This window comes from Microtus oregoni, unplaced genomic scaffold, assembly GCF_018167655.1.
Source record: "Microtus oregoni isolate MIOR12 unplaced genomic scaffold, Mior012 000055F_ref0000237, whole genome shotgun sequence".
Classification (NCBI taxonomy): domain Eukaryota; kingdom Metazoa; phylum Chordata; class Mammalia; order Rodentia; family Cricetidae; genus Microtus; species Microtus oregoni.
The window spans coordinates 8,109,333-8,123,467 of NW_024543831.1; the positions used below are offsets into that span (position 1 = coordinate 8,109,333).

The 14,135-nt window shown below is 39.8% G+C and overlaps 1 protein-coding gene across 1 annotated transcript; it reads left to right on the forward strand.

Moving 5' to 3' along the window:
- Nucleotides 1-9,658: 9,658 nt before the first annotated feature.
- On the forward strand, nucleotides 9,659-13,887 carry Btg4 (BTG anti-proliferation factor 4). Its single transcript, XM_041638346.1, has 4 exons — nucleotides 9,659-9,831; nucleotides 10,277-10,414; nucleotides 10,988-11,186; nucleotides 13,645-13,887. The coding sequence occupies exons 1-4, from the start codon at nucleotides 9,659-9,661 to the stop codon at nucleotides 13,885-13,887; spliced, it is 753 nt and encodes a 250-aa protein (XP_041494280.1).
- The last annotated feature ends 248 nt before the right edge of the window (nucleotides 13,888-14,135 follow it).

Below are 14,135 nucleotides of genomic sequence, written 5' to 3' on the forward strand. Positions count from 1 at the left end.
AAGTAAGAATGCTTGTGGTTAAAAGGCCCAAACAGGAGTTTGCATTTGGTTAGACCAAATCCAGGAAGGCACCTTGAGGAGGAATTGTTTACTGTTTTAATTTCTGGTCTTTTGGTGATCAAGGAGATGGGGAAGGACCTTGAGGAGATAGAGTGAGATTATTGACTGGAAGGAAACCAAGACGAGTATCAAAACAAGAACTTCCTACGTTAGTCTGGCAAATTTATATTGGCTTAACTTACTACTCCTGTATAGAGGGTTAGAGAGGGAGAGGTAGCTTCCCCTTCAGCATACACAAACACCTAAACATTTGCTATTGTTTGATTTTTAGACAGGGACTCAGTGAGCTCGGGCTGGCCTTGAACTCTTGATTTTCTTGAGACAACCTCCAGATTACCAGCTATTTCTGCAGCTTTTGAAGGTTATTGGGGGAAGAACTTAAGAATGACACTAATTAGAAAGTAATTGTCTTTAGCAGCTTCTTTTAAAACTTGTTTTTAAAATGCATAGTCTTTGCTAGGAAGTAGAACCATGTTTTGTTTTTCATGTAGACTAAGACTATCAAATGTCAGATGGCCATGTTAATATTCATGATGGTATACTTAGGGACTAGTTTATAAAGTTGAAGCCAGGCTGAGTTGAAGTCAATTTAACGTTTGAAAAACTACAAATCAATGAATCTGTTTAATTATGAGAGGAGATTTTCATCTGAGCTAACATGAACTGCTGGCAGTTCCATGATTCTGGTTCCATCTCATCGGACTCCCATTAGGAAGAGTGCAGTAGGTTCTTAATTAGGTTCTTGCTTATATTTATTGATTAATCAATAGCCTTGCTTTACATATCAAATGTTAATTTATCTTTTAGGCAGATCAGAAACAACCTAACAAACTAGCTTCCTAATTGAAGTTGCTGGAACTCTGGGGCTCAGCAGCAGGAACAATTCTTGTATAGTTCCCATCTCTAAGGAACACAGTCTCCAGAGATGTGCTCTAATTGGAGGGAGAGGTTGTTTACAGAGATAATTAAGAGAGTTAAATTATGTTAATCATATCAACACATCATAATATTAATATATAAATTAATATTACATTAATGTATAAAATGCCTAGATAATACATTTATATCACATAGAAGTACATTGAGTGTCAAAGTTGTTAGATTAATAAGTGCTTAAGGACTCTTGAATTCTAGTGTTATCTCTGTTATTGTCAACATATGGGGAAACATAAGGAAAAGCACTGAAATATGGGACAGAGAGAGGACTACATAGAAAAAACGGTGTTAACTCCAGTAGTAAGAGGTAGGCCTGAAAGCCTCTAGGGAGTTTGAATATCATTCTTCTGGATGGAAAGCTCCTGATGAATACAAGTGTGTTCTTTTATGGAGGCTAGAGCAGCATAGATTGCAGAGGAGATTTGATGTAGCCGATTTTTTAACAAGTCTAGAGATGGAGTGATTGAGGAAATACAGGATAAGTAAGAGATTTCATGAAGGGACTTTTACAGGGTTTGGTGGCTGATTCACAGTTTAGCAAGATCAGCAACTGACTTTCAGTGAGGAGCTTGAGGTGCTGAGGCAAACACATGGTCAGAGGACATTTATGATGAGTTTGGGTCTAAGCAAATCTGGATTGAGTAAAGTATTTAAATCTGGCAAGAGGTCAAAACTAAAAAGAGAGATTAGAAATTTTCTGACTATGAAAATTCAAGTTGAATGAAGTCTCCAAGGGTGCGTGATAACTTATTCTTGTTGCCATGGTTTTCATAGGAAGGATAAAGTAGGTGAGCAACAGTGGAATGCCTTTGTATGTGTGTGCTGGGATTGAACTCAGGTGCACACTAAATAAGGTGGGTGGTCTTCTCTAGACCGGATGTAGACAGATTCGCTTCTCTGGCTATAGACTGACTTCTGTCACTTGCGGTAGATTTCCTGGTTTGTAAAAGTAACTTTGGGGTTTCAGAACAGCTAACTGGTTGTCTAGGTGCATTGTTGCAGAGAGTTTATTTTCCTCCAGAGGTCTAACATGTATTCTTAACTCTGTAAAGCCAAAAGAGGGAACTACCTCATCAACTAATTTATTTACAAGAATGAAAATAATTTATGTCATTCCCAAAGTCATCACACTGTGTATACCAGTTCTGGTCTTCATTTGTACTGTCTTCATCTGCTGCTTAAGCCTCTTTGATTCCTCTATGGAACTTATATATAGTTTAGTAATTATATAGCTCACTTCTTTAGTTCCTCTAAACCCATAACATATATAGCAAGGATTTCGTTGTATTTACATTTAGCTAGGGTTATATTGTCTTCTTCCCTCTTAGCTCATCTATAGCCTGTTTAAAGTTTGAGCTCAAGCCCTACTTCCTGGGAAAATATTCCAGTGTGCCTTTAGTCACCTTTATTTTTCCTCTTCTCTCCTTTCTTTTGAACTCAATATATTCAGTCTATAGTTAGCATCTTCCATTAATAAAAGTATCAACCACCTATACTTTTTAATTTATTATTTGTTTCAGACAATATACAATGCTGTCACATGTACAGACACATTTGTTAAATTAGTATACATTGTGTAAAAACATTTTTCACACTCAGAATTATTTTTGCTGTACTGTCTTGGTTTTTAACTTAAAACTTGAAAATTATGTCTCAACAATTTTTGTAATTTTTTAAACTGCAGTTTGAACACAATAAGATTGAGTTTATATATAGGGTATAGAGTCCACTCATTGTTTTATGAAATGGTATACATATACTATTGCTAGAAGAAGCTTCCAATGATGGCAAATTTTTGCCAAAACAGCTATATCCCTCTACTTTTATTAATAGTGGCACGTGTTTGCAAATGAATAGATGGGCCTAGAATTATAACTTACAGTTTAAGGAATGAATGGTAAAGAAATTAAATAGGAGACAGGCATGGTTGTGCACACCTTTATCTCAGTACTTGGGAGGCAGAGGCAGGCGGATCTCTGTGAGTTCCAGGCCACCCTGATCCTCATAGTAAGTCATAAGCCATCTAGGACTATACAGTGAGACCCTGCTTCAAAAAAAGAAAGAGGGCTGATTATAATTCTGTTTATTATTTCATAAATCAAATTTAGTGTTCAGTGTAGATAAATGCCAGACGTGTTCGGATGCTCCAGGAGGCCAGAAGATGGCATCAGATCTTTTGGAGCTGGAGTTACAGGCGATTGCGAATTGCCCAATAGCCGGGGTGCTGGGAACTGACCTGGGTCCTCTGTGAGAGCAGCAGGGACTCTTAACTACTGAGCCGTCTCTTTTTATCTCAATTTTGTAATTGATTGATGCCTTTGGGACTTGACCATACCTTGATTTATCAATCAAGTCAAACTCCATATGTTTTCTTTTTTCTTAAAACAATATTTTTAAATTTTATTTTACATACCAATCCCAGTTCTGTCTTCCTCCTCTCTTCCTGCTCCCCCCAACTTTCCCCCACCCCATCTGATCTCCATGTTTTAAAATGGAGAAGTTGAGTTTTTGGACACTTCCTTGCTTAAGGCCATTTTCATTCTCTGTACCATTCTCACAGGCATACTAGACAGGAGAATGTATCTTTTTGCCTCCTTTTCTTTCTGATCTTCCTCATGGGATTCAAATGGAATGGAATGGAGCCTCCTTTTTCTCGTTTTCTTACACAGGTTTAGCCCCCTTACTCAAACCTCTACAGAAAGAACATCACCATTTTATTTATCTGATACTTTAAAAAAAAAGAATTTCTTAAAAGACAATGTCTTAGGTAAGAGAATAGATGTCTTATAATGGGAACTTTAGACATTACACATGATCGGTTGAGAGATTTTTATTTTGCCTTTTAAATTTTAGTCTTTTCTGGCTAAGTGAGGTTAAAACTGGGCATGGTGGTACATGCCTGTTGTCCCAGCGTGTAAGGTTAAAGACAGGAAGATTGCTGCAGTTCCAGGCCAGCCTGATCCACGTAGTAATCACTAAACCAATCAGGGCTGCATAACGAGACTATCTCAAAAGAAAACAAAGTCACAAAGCCCAACAAGGGAACAATAAATTAAGAGGTTTGCTTAGTCCATGTTGGATCTAAGTTTTTATATCCCTTCCTAATAAAATTATTTAAATGTACATTTATTTACTTGTATGTGTGGACACACGTATGCTATAGCACACACATGGAGGTCAGAGAACAACCTACGGTCGATGATTCTCTGCTTTCACCCGTGGGTCCTGGGGTCTGAACTCACCCTGTTGTTAGGCCTCTCATCTCCTCTCCGTAGACATTTGTACGGGGCATTTGGTTGTCACTGGGAATTCAGTTTTAAGCTTAAGGAATCAGTAATTTTGTTTTGCCCTGACCATCCCCCTGGACTACTTATTTCAATATTTTCTTGGCTGCTGAAAACTTGGAGCCATCTTGTGAGTATCCCGTCTTTAAAATACTGTATTCAAATAATAGCTTGTGCGTATGTTAATTTTCCTTCTCTGGATTATAAATCTCTTGAAAGGGAAGGCTGAGTTCTGTGTTTTGTTTGAATCACTCAGCACACAGCAAGGTCTCATGTTAGTGGGCTGTCAGAAGGAAGTCTGTGTCAGTAAAGCAGAAGGGACAGATGCCATTCGTGGGAAGGAGGCCACTGAGATCAGGTGACTGAAGTCCTACGCAAATGAAGGAAGTTTTATATGATGTTTAATCTCTGAATTTTCTTTCCTGAAATATAAGTACATTCTTATTATATGGTTCTATTAATGCTTTCCGAGGCCTGCTTGGGCCTGTTGCAGAAGGTAATGCTGGGGAAAGGTTCAACACCTTACCAGTGAATAAGCCTCGGCAACTCAGGGTAGCTGAGCAGTAAGTTATCTGGGAAGGTGAAATCATAATCATTAAACACTTGGCACTATTAATTCAGCAGTGTAAACAGTAGGCATTTTCCAAGGAAAAGCATGTATTTGCTATTGTCTATGTTGCCTTGAGCTCAAAAGCAAGTTCTATTTCAGCAATATGCAGGGAGTCTGAAATTTTAGTTTTGCCATTTCTAACACAATTAAAAATACTTTGAAACAGTGTGGTAAATGGCAAAAGAAGATGAGAATAAGAATTATCAAGATAATTTCTTAAGGCATTGTTGAGTAATTAAATATATATTGTGATTTAAAAGTCTCATTGATAGCAAGGGGATCTTTAAAAAAAAATCTTGATATTGAATGCTGGTATCTCTCCAGTTTCATTCAAATGACTGAAGAACCTGGAAAAGCAGTTGCTGCTACTGATGCATGAAAGTCTGCTACTGGTTGTGTGTGTAGAGAAGTGCGTGTGTGTGTGTGTGTGTGTATGTGTGTGTGTATGTGTGTGTATGTGTGTGTGTGTATGTGTGTGTATGTGTGTGTGTATGTGTGTGTGTGTATGTGTGTGTGTATGTGTGTGTGTGTATGTGTGTGTGTATGTGTGTGTGTGTGTGTGTGTGTGTGTGTATGTGTGTGTTTGGAAGTTTTAGAACTATAGCTATACTGTCAGCTTTGGAAGAAAGTGCCCCACTTTACCACACTGAGTTGGCATTTATAAACATTAACAGCCATATTGGTGTAGAAACATTAATTTTATTTTTTTCCATTTGTACAGGGGTAACACACAGCATCAAATATGGAAAGTGTTATCTATGGGGTTCTAGTGCAAAAATTAATATTCACTAAATTAAATAAAAACATTGCTGTCTAGGTTTTAATTATTTCTAGTTCGATTGCAGTGTCGGAGGATAGGAGGTAGCCTTCGGCGTCTTAAGGTGATTCCAAAGCGTGGCAGTTTGGGGACCTCTTTCACGAGTAAAGAATGAGAAATACATCATGGGTGGCTGAAATAAATAAGATACTGAGAGGGTAGGTCATTCAAGCCCTAGTTGCACTTTTCTTATCATATGTTATGGACATAGCACACATATAAATAATGGATCTAACTGAATCAACCTTAATTTGATCTTAGGTGGTCATTCTTAGATGACAAAATACTCCGTTATCTAGCTCAGTGGGCCTTATACTATATATACTATATATATATATATATATATATATATATATATATATATATATATATCATGCCTAGGTATTTAATGTCTAGGACAATCCTTAACATCTGTATTTTATCTTAGTTCACCACTGCTGAGTTTTGACACTCATGCCACTCCAACATGCCAGGAGCTCTCCGGACCCATATTCCACTACCACTAGTTAATAGCTATACATGCCTAGTACCAAATGTCTCAGTCTGGGTCCTTGAACACAGGACTCTGAGTTGGGAGTTGTAGGTGGGGAGGCTTTAGGGAACTGAAAAATATAGGATTTGGTAGGGGGAGATGCCATACGTAACCAAGTCGTGGTAGGGACCTTGGCCTATCTTGTGGGGCAACTGTAGAGGTACAGTCGCCCTTCAGAGTTGTAAGTTGAACCAAAGGAGTCAGTTTTCATAAAAGAGAAGATGGTAGGCACCTTAAATTGTGCGTCAGCTATCCTAATCCCAAGCAGGCAAAACTCTCAACTCTTACCAAACAGATGGTTCTTGTATATTGTGGAAGTCGGGATTACTTAGAACAAGAGGGCCATGTCTGTTTAAAATTCCTTCTCCTTTTATGATATAGTACTGCTGCTCTCTTTGCAGATTAGGAAAATGTTGATGGATTTGTAAGATCTTCGTTTTACCACTGACTTCATGGTATATGAGAGAATTAATTAGCTGAAGAGAAAGAAATGCAGTTGGAAGTGGTGATGCTTAAGGCTTTGACCAAGCCTTGCTTGGTCTTAACCCTGTTCAGCTTGTATCTTGTAAGGCACAGATGGTATTCTTACTAAATATGCAAATGTCAGAAAGCCAAAAGAGATAATCGACTACATACCAAAATTTTCATTCACTGTAGCAATGACCCACATTTAACACATGCGCAGGAAATATGGCTCAGTGGTTGAGTACTTGCCTGGTTTGCATGTGGTCCCGGGTTCCACTTCAGCACTTCATATAAATCAGCTAAACAACACAGTGAAATATGATAGCATAGCTGCAATATGTAGTTTCCTATTCTAGCTAACCGATGCAACATTAACATTGACAGAGAAAAGAGTATAAGATCATTTGTACTTGTTAATAAGACAGCCACTTTGAGCACTTATTTTATGCCAGGTGTGGTCTCTAAAAGACTTTATGCGTAGTTTTATAATTTAACCTTGGCAAAATTCCTTTAAGACCACAGTCAAGTTGCTAGCAGAAGCGACAATACCTAACATTTATAGAGCGCTTACTGAGCTCCAGGTATCCTTCTAGCATTTCACTCTTAATTCTCATAATAACCCTACAAAGTGTGCACTGTCATTTTCTTTGTATACACGTGGAAATGGAGGGACAGAGTGGTGGAATCACTTTAAGGCCAAGCCCTGGGTTGAGCTGGGATCCATCTCAGTGTGATGGATTAGCATGGAGCCAGCAGTCTAGTTCTTCACTTACTTTATTTCTGTCTTTCCAGATAGAGGTCGGGAAGGTTAGAGAGCATGTGGAACTTTGCTAAGCTCCTAATGAGATGGAGGGCTGGGTTTGAAACCTACAATGCTGACCATACAGCTGCTTTGTATTTTCTTTTTCTTTTTTCTTTTTTTTTTTTTTTTTTTTGGTTTTTCAAGACAGGGTTTCTCGGTAGCTTTGGAGCCTGTCCTGGAACTAGCTCTTGTAGACCAGGCTGGCCTCAAACCACAGAGATCCGCCTGCCTCTGCCTCCCGAGTGCTGGGATTAAAGGCATGCGTCACCACCGCCCGGCTTTTGAGACAGGGTTTCGCTGTAGTTTTAGAGCCTGTCCTGGAACTAGCTCTTGCAGACCAGGCTGGCCTTGAACTCACAGAGATCTGCCAGTCTCTGCATCCCAAGTGCTGGAGTTAAAGGTGTGCTCCACCACCGCCCAGCTTGTATTTTCTTTTTAACTGTCCTGTACTACCTTCCTACAGTTTATGGCCAGGTGTATTAATCATCTACCGTAATCTTGATAGCAACCCTGTGAAATTGCATTCACCGACAGGAAATTGAAAGTTATGAAGATTCGAAACCAGTTGCCAAGATCCTGCAGATAGGGTTTTGTTTTATGCTGCTTCCTTTCTTTTGTTCTTTCTGGTTTGTTTTTGAGTCAAGGCCTGTGCTGGAACTCCTTCTGGAGCCCAACTGCCTCCTGAACCCAAGCTCTTCCACTCCCAGCCTTCCTGAGAGCTGCAGTTCCAGGTGGGCCTCCCCACTTGCAGTTAACAGATTGTGAGCTGCTAAGTTGCAAATGCACAGACTTCGTAGACATTTTGCCATGCTGGAAGAGAAAGATGTGAGAAAACCAGCAGCCTCGGGGAAGAAAAGCATACTTGCAAATTCAGTGTGAGGTAGTGATGTGATGTCGGTGCCCCACAAGGGGAGGCCACCTGATGCTGCATCTGAGGACGGTATCTGGAGCAAGGAAGGTGGCAGTCCCACTCCAGTGCTGGTCAGTTGACACGCCTGGAGCATTGTGAGCAGCTCCTTTGAAAAAGGATGCGAATCTGTCACACAGTGTGACACTCATCTAGATGCCGGCTTGCCACACTGCACTATCTGAGCAATATGTACCCAGGAACAGCTGCCAACAAGCTGAAAAAATTTAGCCTCTAAAATGGGAAGACATGAGAGGTCAAATAGCTAAAATTTAAAATACCCTCCCCCCATGATGGAGGATTACATCTAATCTGTATAGTTTCAGTGTGGAAGACTAGGTTGCGTAGGTACAAAGTGGTGGAACTGGCTCCTTATAAGGACTGATTGCTATTTGGGTTTTTTTTTTTTTTTTTTTTTTTGATATGAAATCAGCTTCTTAGCTGAGAGTCAGTTCTTTTTCACCATGGAAGAAACTGGTCACTAATTGTGGGTGTTACACACACACACATACTTGTAGAGTGGGTATATCTTTATACACTTTAGAGAATAGTCTACATTTGCTATGGGGGAATCAGATGAGTTCTGGAAAAGCTAAGGGATTGTCCTAATGGAGAACACCTGTGTGGGGCCAGCTACCAATCAGCTTTGACAGCCTGGCATATATGGAGTAGCCCAAACCTCACCAGACAGGTGTGAGCAAGAGTTGGCAGTAAGGAGTCTAGCTGGCTTTCTAACTCTGGCCCACATTTTTTAGGGGACTAAAGGAATTTTTAGAAATTTACTGGCAAGTGTGATGTGTTTTTATTAATCTTAACTTTTAGTGTAAGCCACGTATTTCACCTACAGTCCCCTGAACCCTGAACGCTTGACTCTTCGTAAGTACGTTCTTAAAAAGTGCTCGCTAGTGCAATCTACTGTCTGCATTGGTAACTTTGTACTTATCTTGCATCTTGGTTGCTTAAGTGTTTTAAACTTCGAACAAGGTTGTTTTTCTTTTTGGAAAAGTGTGAGGACGGGAAGGTTGAAGACTAGGTGTGTTTTCTTTTTCATATGTGTGTGTTGATGTGTTAGTTCACTGAGGACTCACCCCCACTCCCCCCAAAATCCTAAGTTTTAGGCATATAAATTTTTCAGCCCTCAATCACATATTGCTGATGAGTTAAACCTAGGCCCCTCTGTGATCCTGCCTTGTTTTTTTTTTTTTTTCATTGGTTTCAGGTCTCCACACAGACTGCTTTGGAATCATGAGAGATGAAATTGCAACGGCAGTTTTTTTTGTCACAAGATTGGTGAAAAAACACGAGAAATTGAGTGCACAACAGATAGAAGCCTTTGCACTAAAGCTGATGACCATCTTGTTTGAAAAGTACAGAGGTCATTGGCACCCTGACTGTCCTTCTAAGGGACAGGCTTTCAGGTGAGAGCCCATGTGACATAAGATAGGGGAAGGAGCAATCAGCCAGCAATAGCATCTGCTAGGAAAACGCAACTTTTTTTTGTCCATCTTCAAGTAAGGGATGTTTTATGAGCTCCCATTAATTTGTTTGAACATAGGTTTAAAATAAAGAGGTGTGATATAGTCGAACACTTCATTAGACGATTTCTCATCTGTTTGCCATAAAATACAGACCATGAACATCTATCTGGTGAGCTAACAATGTGATTTAATGTTACGACACCCATTCTGAGTCAGCATGGCAAAAGTTAATGAAGTTTCATTTCCATTTGTAACCATGGAGGGCGGGGGAGGATGAGGAGAAGATGTGGGTAAGGCAAGATCTGTACCCATGATGTGTGATTTTCTACTGAAGAACCCATCAACTCACCTTCCTTGCCCCTTTCTTGCTTTATATTCTCCCCAGGTGTATCAGGATAAACAACAATGAGAATAAAGACCCTATATTAGAAAGGGCTTGTTCTGAGAGTAATGTGAATTTTTTTCACCTGGGACTTCCGAAGGAGATGACCATATGGGTCGATCCCTTTGAGGTGTGCTGTAGGTGAGTAATTTTGTGGTTTGTGTGCTTGGTGACCCCTAGGAAACCTAGGTTGTTTAGCCAGCTCTATGTACCTTTGTGAAAGCTGATGCCCAACACATTGGCGTAGCAACTAGGACGCTATTTGATCACGGTTGGTTTCAGATGCAAACTTTTACTCAACATGCATTTTCATTAGTGATGGTTGAATTGGCAAGCACAAAGGCACTGCCGTCTATTTGCAGTGAGACTTGACTCATTGCAACCTGTTGCATACTGCGGATTTGTAACTTTTAAGTACTGTAGGAACCACCAGGAAGGCAAGGGGATCAGCTAGCGTGGAGGACAAGTCAGTCCATTAATTGACCCCCCAAAAAGGGTTGTTTTTTTTCTTTCTGACCAATTAAATGGATATGCTCACTAATTGTAACATCCTTGTAGCTTCAGGTTACATTGTCATTCAATTTGCTTTTTTAGAAGAGTCAGACTCTTTAAAATAGCTTTTGAAAAGTTAAAGTTAGTATGGTGTCTCCAGACCAAGAGATTATGCTTGTGGGAAGTTGAGTCTCTTAATGAATATTTTCTTTTCCTTCTTAGGTACGGTGAGAAAAAGGATCCCTTTACCATTGCTTCTTTTAAAGGCAGATGGGAGAACTGGGAGCTAGCTCAGCACATCAGCTACGCAGTCAGCAGGGCCACTGCCGATTGCTCATCTGGAACATCTTCTGATGAAGAAAACTGCGGCAGGCAGCCCCAAGTCATTCCCAAAGTCAACAATCCCAACAGCATCTACCAGGTTGCGTGTGGTACACCATTCTGTTCTAATTCTAGAAAGAACACACTCGCAAGAAACAGACCAGGAAGTAGTGAAATGACAAAGAGAAGCCCTCTTCCCAGTGTCAGTATTTTGGCAGAACCTTTTCTGTCCCCCACTCCCGGAGTGTTGTCACCACTTAACTGAGTTTTTAGGAGGCATGGTCTTTTGTTGTCCTGTTTCTTCACATACTTCTTGAAAGCACCTGGCTTTCTTTCTACTTATATTCCTTCTGGTTAAATTGTAATATTTAGTGGGTTTTTTTTTTGAGACTCCCTAAATAGCACAGGCTGGCCCATAGTTTCTGATCCTTCTGCCTGTCACCTGCTTGAGTGCTGTGATTTAGAAGTGTGTGCCTCCTCACCCTATTTAGTAGGTTTTATTAATCATAATAGCATGTAATTTAGAGAAAGCCTTTAGAGAAAGCCTAAACTATTTAAGAAAGACCAGGACACTTTCATTTTGGCACTTTTTAAAAAGTCATAGCCAGTTTCAAGGGAGCTTGTCCAAAGAACAAAATACTCAAATAATAATCAAAACCAGTAGAATCGTAACCCATCAACAGAGATGTACATTTATATAGAAATAAGTTGCATGAAATAATACTAATACTTACCAGGAGCCTCCCACCCCATTACTTCTGACTGTGTTCAGTAGATAATTACAGGCATCTTAAGTTGATTTCATGACCCGTTTGCAAAAAAACCAAATCTGGCCAGGTGGTGGTGGTGCACGCCTTTAATTCCAGCACTCCGAGTGGAGCGGAGAGATGGAGGCAGGCAGATCTGTGAGTTCAAGGCCAGCCTGGTCTACAAGAGCTAGTTCCAGGACAGGCTCCAAAGCTACAGAGAAACCCTGTCTTGAAAAGGAAAGGGAAGGGAAGGGAAGGAGAGGAAAGAAAGAAAAGAAAAAAAATCGTTTTGAAGAGCTTCTCTATCAATTTTTATGCATGCTTTCTCCTTAACCACTTTTGTTAACATTCAGGTGTTTTCCTCTTAGGAGTTAGCAGCCAATCTTTTAATTACTTCCATATTGCTTTATTAAAAAACAACCCCCCCCAAAACCCTTAAAATTTGGCATCATTTTAGAAGTTAGTTCTGTTGTTTTCTTCCTGAAGTTATTTCTTAAGACTTGGTTCTCAGACATGGAATTTCTATGCCATTAAATATGATAATCACTTATTCCTGATGTATGGCTTAAGTACATACTAGAAAGCTGTTTTTTAAAAAAAAATTTTCACTAGTTCTACTATCTGCTTTACCATTTTCCCTAAAACTGACCTGTTCTCAAAAGGCAAATAATTTGAAAACTAATTCCTGTAATAGATAGCACTAATAAAATTAAGTATTCAAAACTGTTTCATGAAATTTCAGCTATTCTTTGACGTCCTTATGTGTTATCATATATTATGGGTCAGAAACGTATTAAACTTTTGTTATATGACTAGAAAACATTTTCCTTTAGTTTTTTAAAACTGCGTGTGTGTGTGTTCACATGCATCTGTGTCTGTGTGTGGTGTGTCTGTGTGTGCGTGTGTCTGTGTCTCTGGGTGTAACAGTTTAAAACTATATATAACACTACATTTTTAGGTAGGGTTCAGATCTATAGGAGGCTAAACTGTTCTATGGTAAGGTCTTTCCAGAATGTGGTCTATTAAACATCTTTGTCAATTATTTGTGATGTTTGTAATGGGTGGGTCTTACCCCAGAGATCATTTTTAGGCAGTTTTGGGATGTCAGGAGGGAGTGGGGTAAGGGTGAACATTTGAAATGCTTTATGTTTTTATCTTGTGTGTGGTCTACGGATTGAACCTAGCATGGTAGATATCTACTTAGACACGAGTTGTGTTTCCAGGCCTAACTCATTACCTCTTCTTTTCTTTTTGAGACAAGGTCTCATTAATTTCCCCAAGCAGGCCTTAAACGTTTGATTCTCTACCTCAGTTTTCCAAGTAACTGGGATTAAAGGCCTTATTAATAACACAGCTTACATATTTAGAGTTTCACTTAAGAGTTCATTTTAGGGCCTGGAAAGGTGGCTTAGCAGTCAAAGGGAACTGGCTGCTCTTTCAGAAGACCCAGGTTCAATGATCAACATAACCATGAACATGGTAGCTCATAGCCAATTGTAACTCTATAGGGGATTTGACACTCTTCTGGTTTCAACTGCCCTCAGTGGGCACCAGGCACGTACATGGTACAGACACTCATTCAGGCAAAACATTCATACACATAAAAGAAAAAAATTTTTGCTTAAAGATATAAATTGATGATCTCTATAGGATATAAAATTTTGGAAATTTTTCTGTAGATGACTATTTACTTGTAATCCCTATGCTTTGGAGGGACTTCCCTTCTGAGTTCAGGGCTCATAGTCTCAAGAGCTGCCTATCAGTCCAGAGACCTTCACACATTGTTTTCCCTGTCTTTTTCCTTCCCAGGTGGAAACCTTCAAACAGTCCTTCCAGCCGTGGTTGTGCCTCCCTCGTAGAAAGCATTTGGCAGATGGTCGTGGGGGTGTCTCGGGGGCTGCTTACCACCCAGTGCCCAAGAACCCTAAATGGTGCCGGCCTGCCGGGCGCCGGGTGGACAGGTACCACTGGGTCAACACACAATTGTTCAGTGGCCAGGCAGCACTGTGCAAGCTTGAAGGAGAGGCCTTGTCTTCCCTAAAGCAAAAATGAGGCCAAAGCCAAGAAATCCCCCACTAGAAGGAAGAACTCTCTCAGGGATGGGAGTGCACACAGATCACCGCTTGACTTTTAGCTATACTTTTAATTCTTATTTAACTTTATATAAATTTTTATGTAACACTAGTAACTGTATGTGTGTCTTGTAAAGTGATTGAATGGAGATATTGCCTGTGATAAAATAAAATTAATTATGGGAAGGAAGAGTTGAAATAAACGCACTGTGTTTTTAACAAACCCCT

Excerpts from the sequence above, each read along its gene's own strand:
- Btg4 (XM_041638346.1), top strand. The coding sequence starts at position 9,659 with ATGAGAGATGAAATTGCAACGGCAGTTTTTTTTGTCACAAGATTGGTG. Across the intron at positions 10,415-10,987 it reads CCCTTTGAGGTGTGCTGTAG|GTACGGTGAGAAAAAGGATC; the intron begins GTGAGTAATTTT and ends TTTCCTTCTTAG. Across the intron at positions 11,187-13,644 it reads ATCCCAACAGCATCTACCAG|GTGGAAACCTTCAAACAGTC; the intron begins GTTGCGTGTGGT and ends TTTCCTTCCCAG.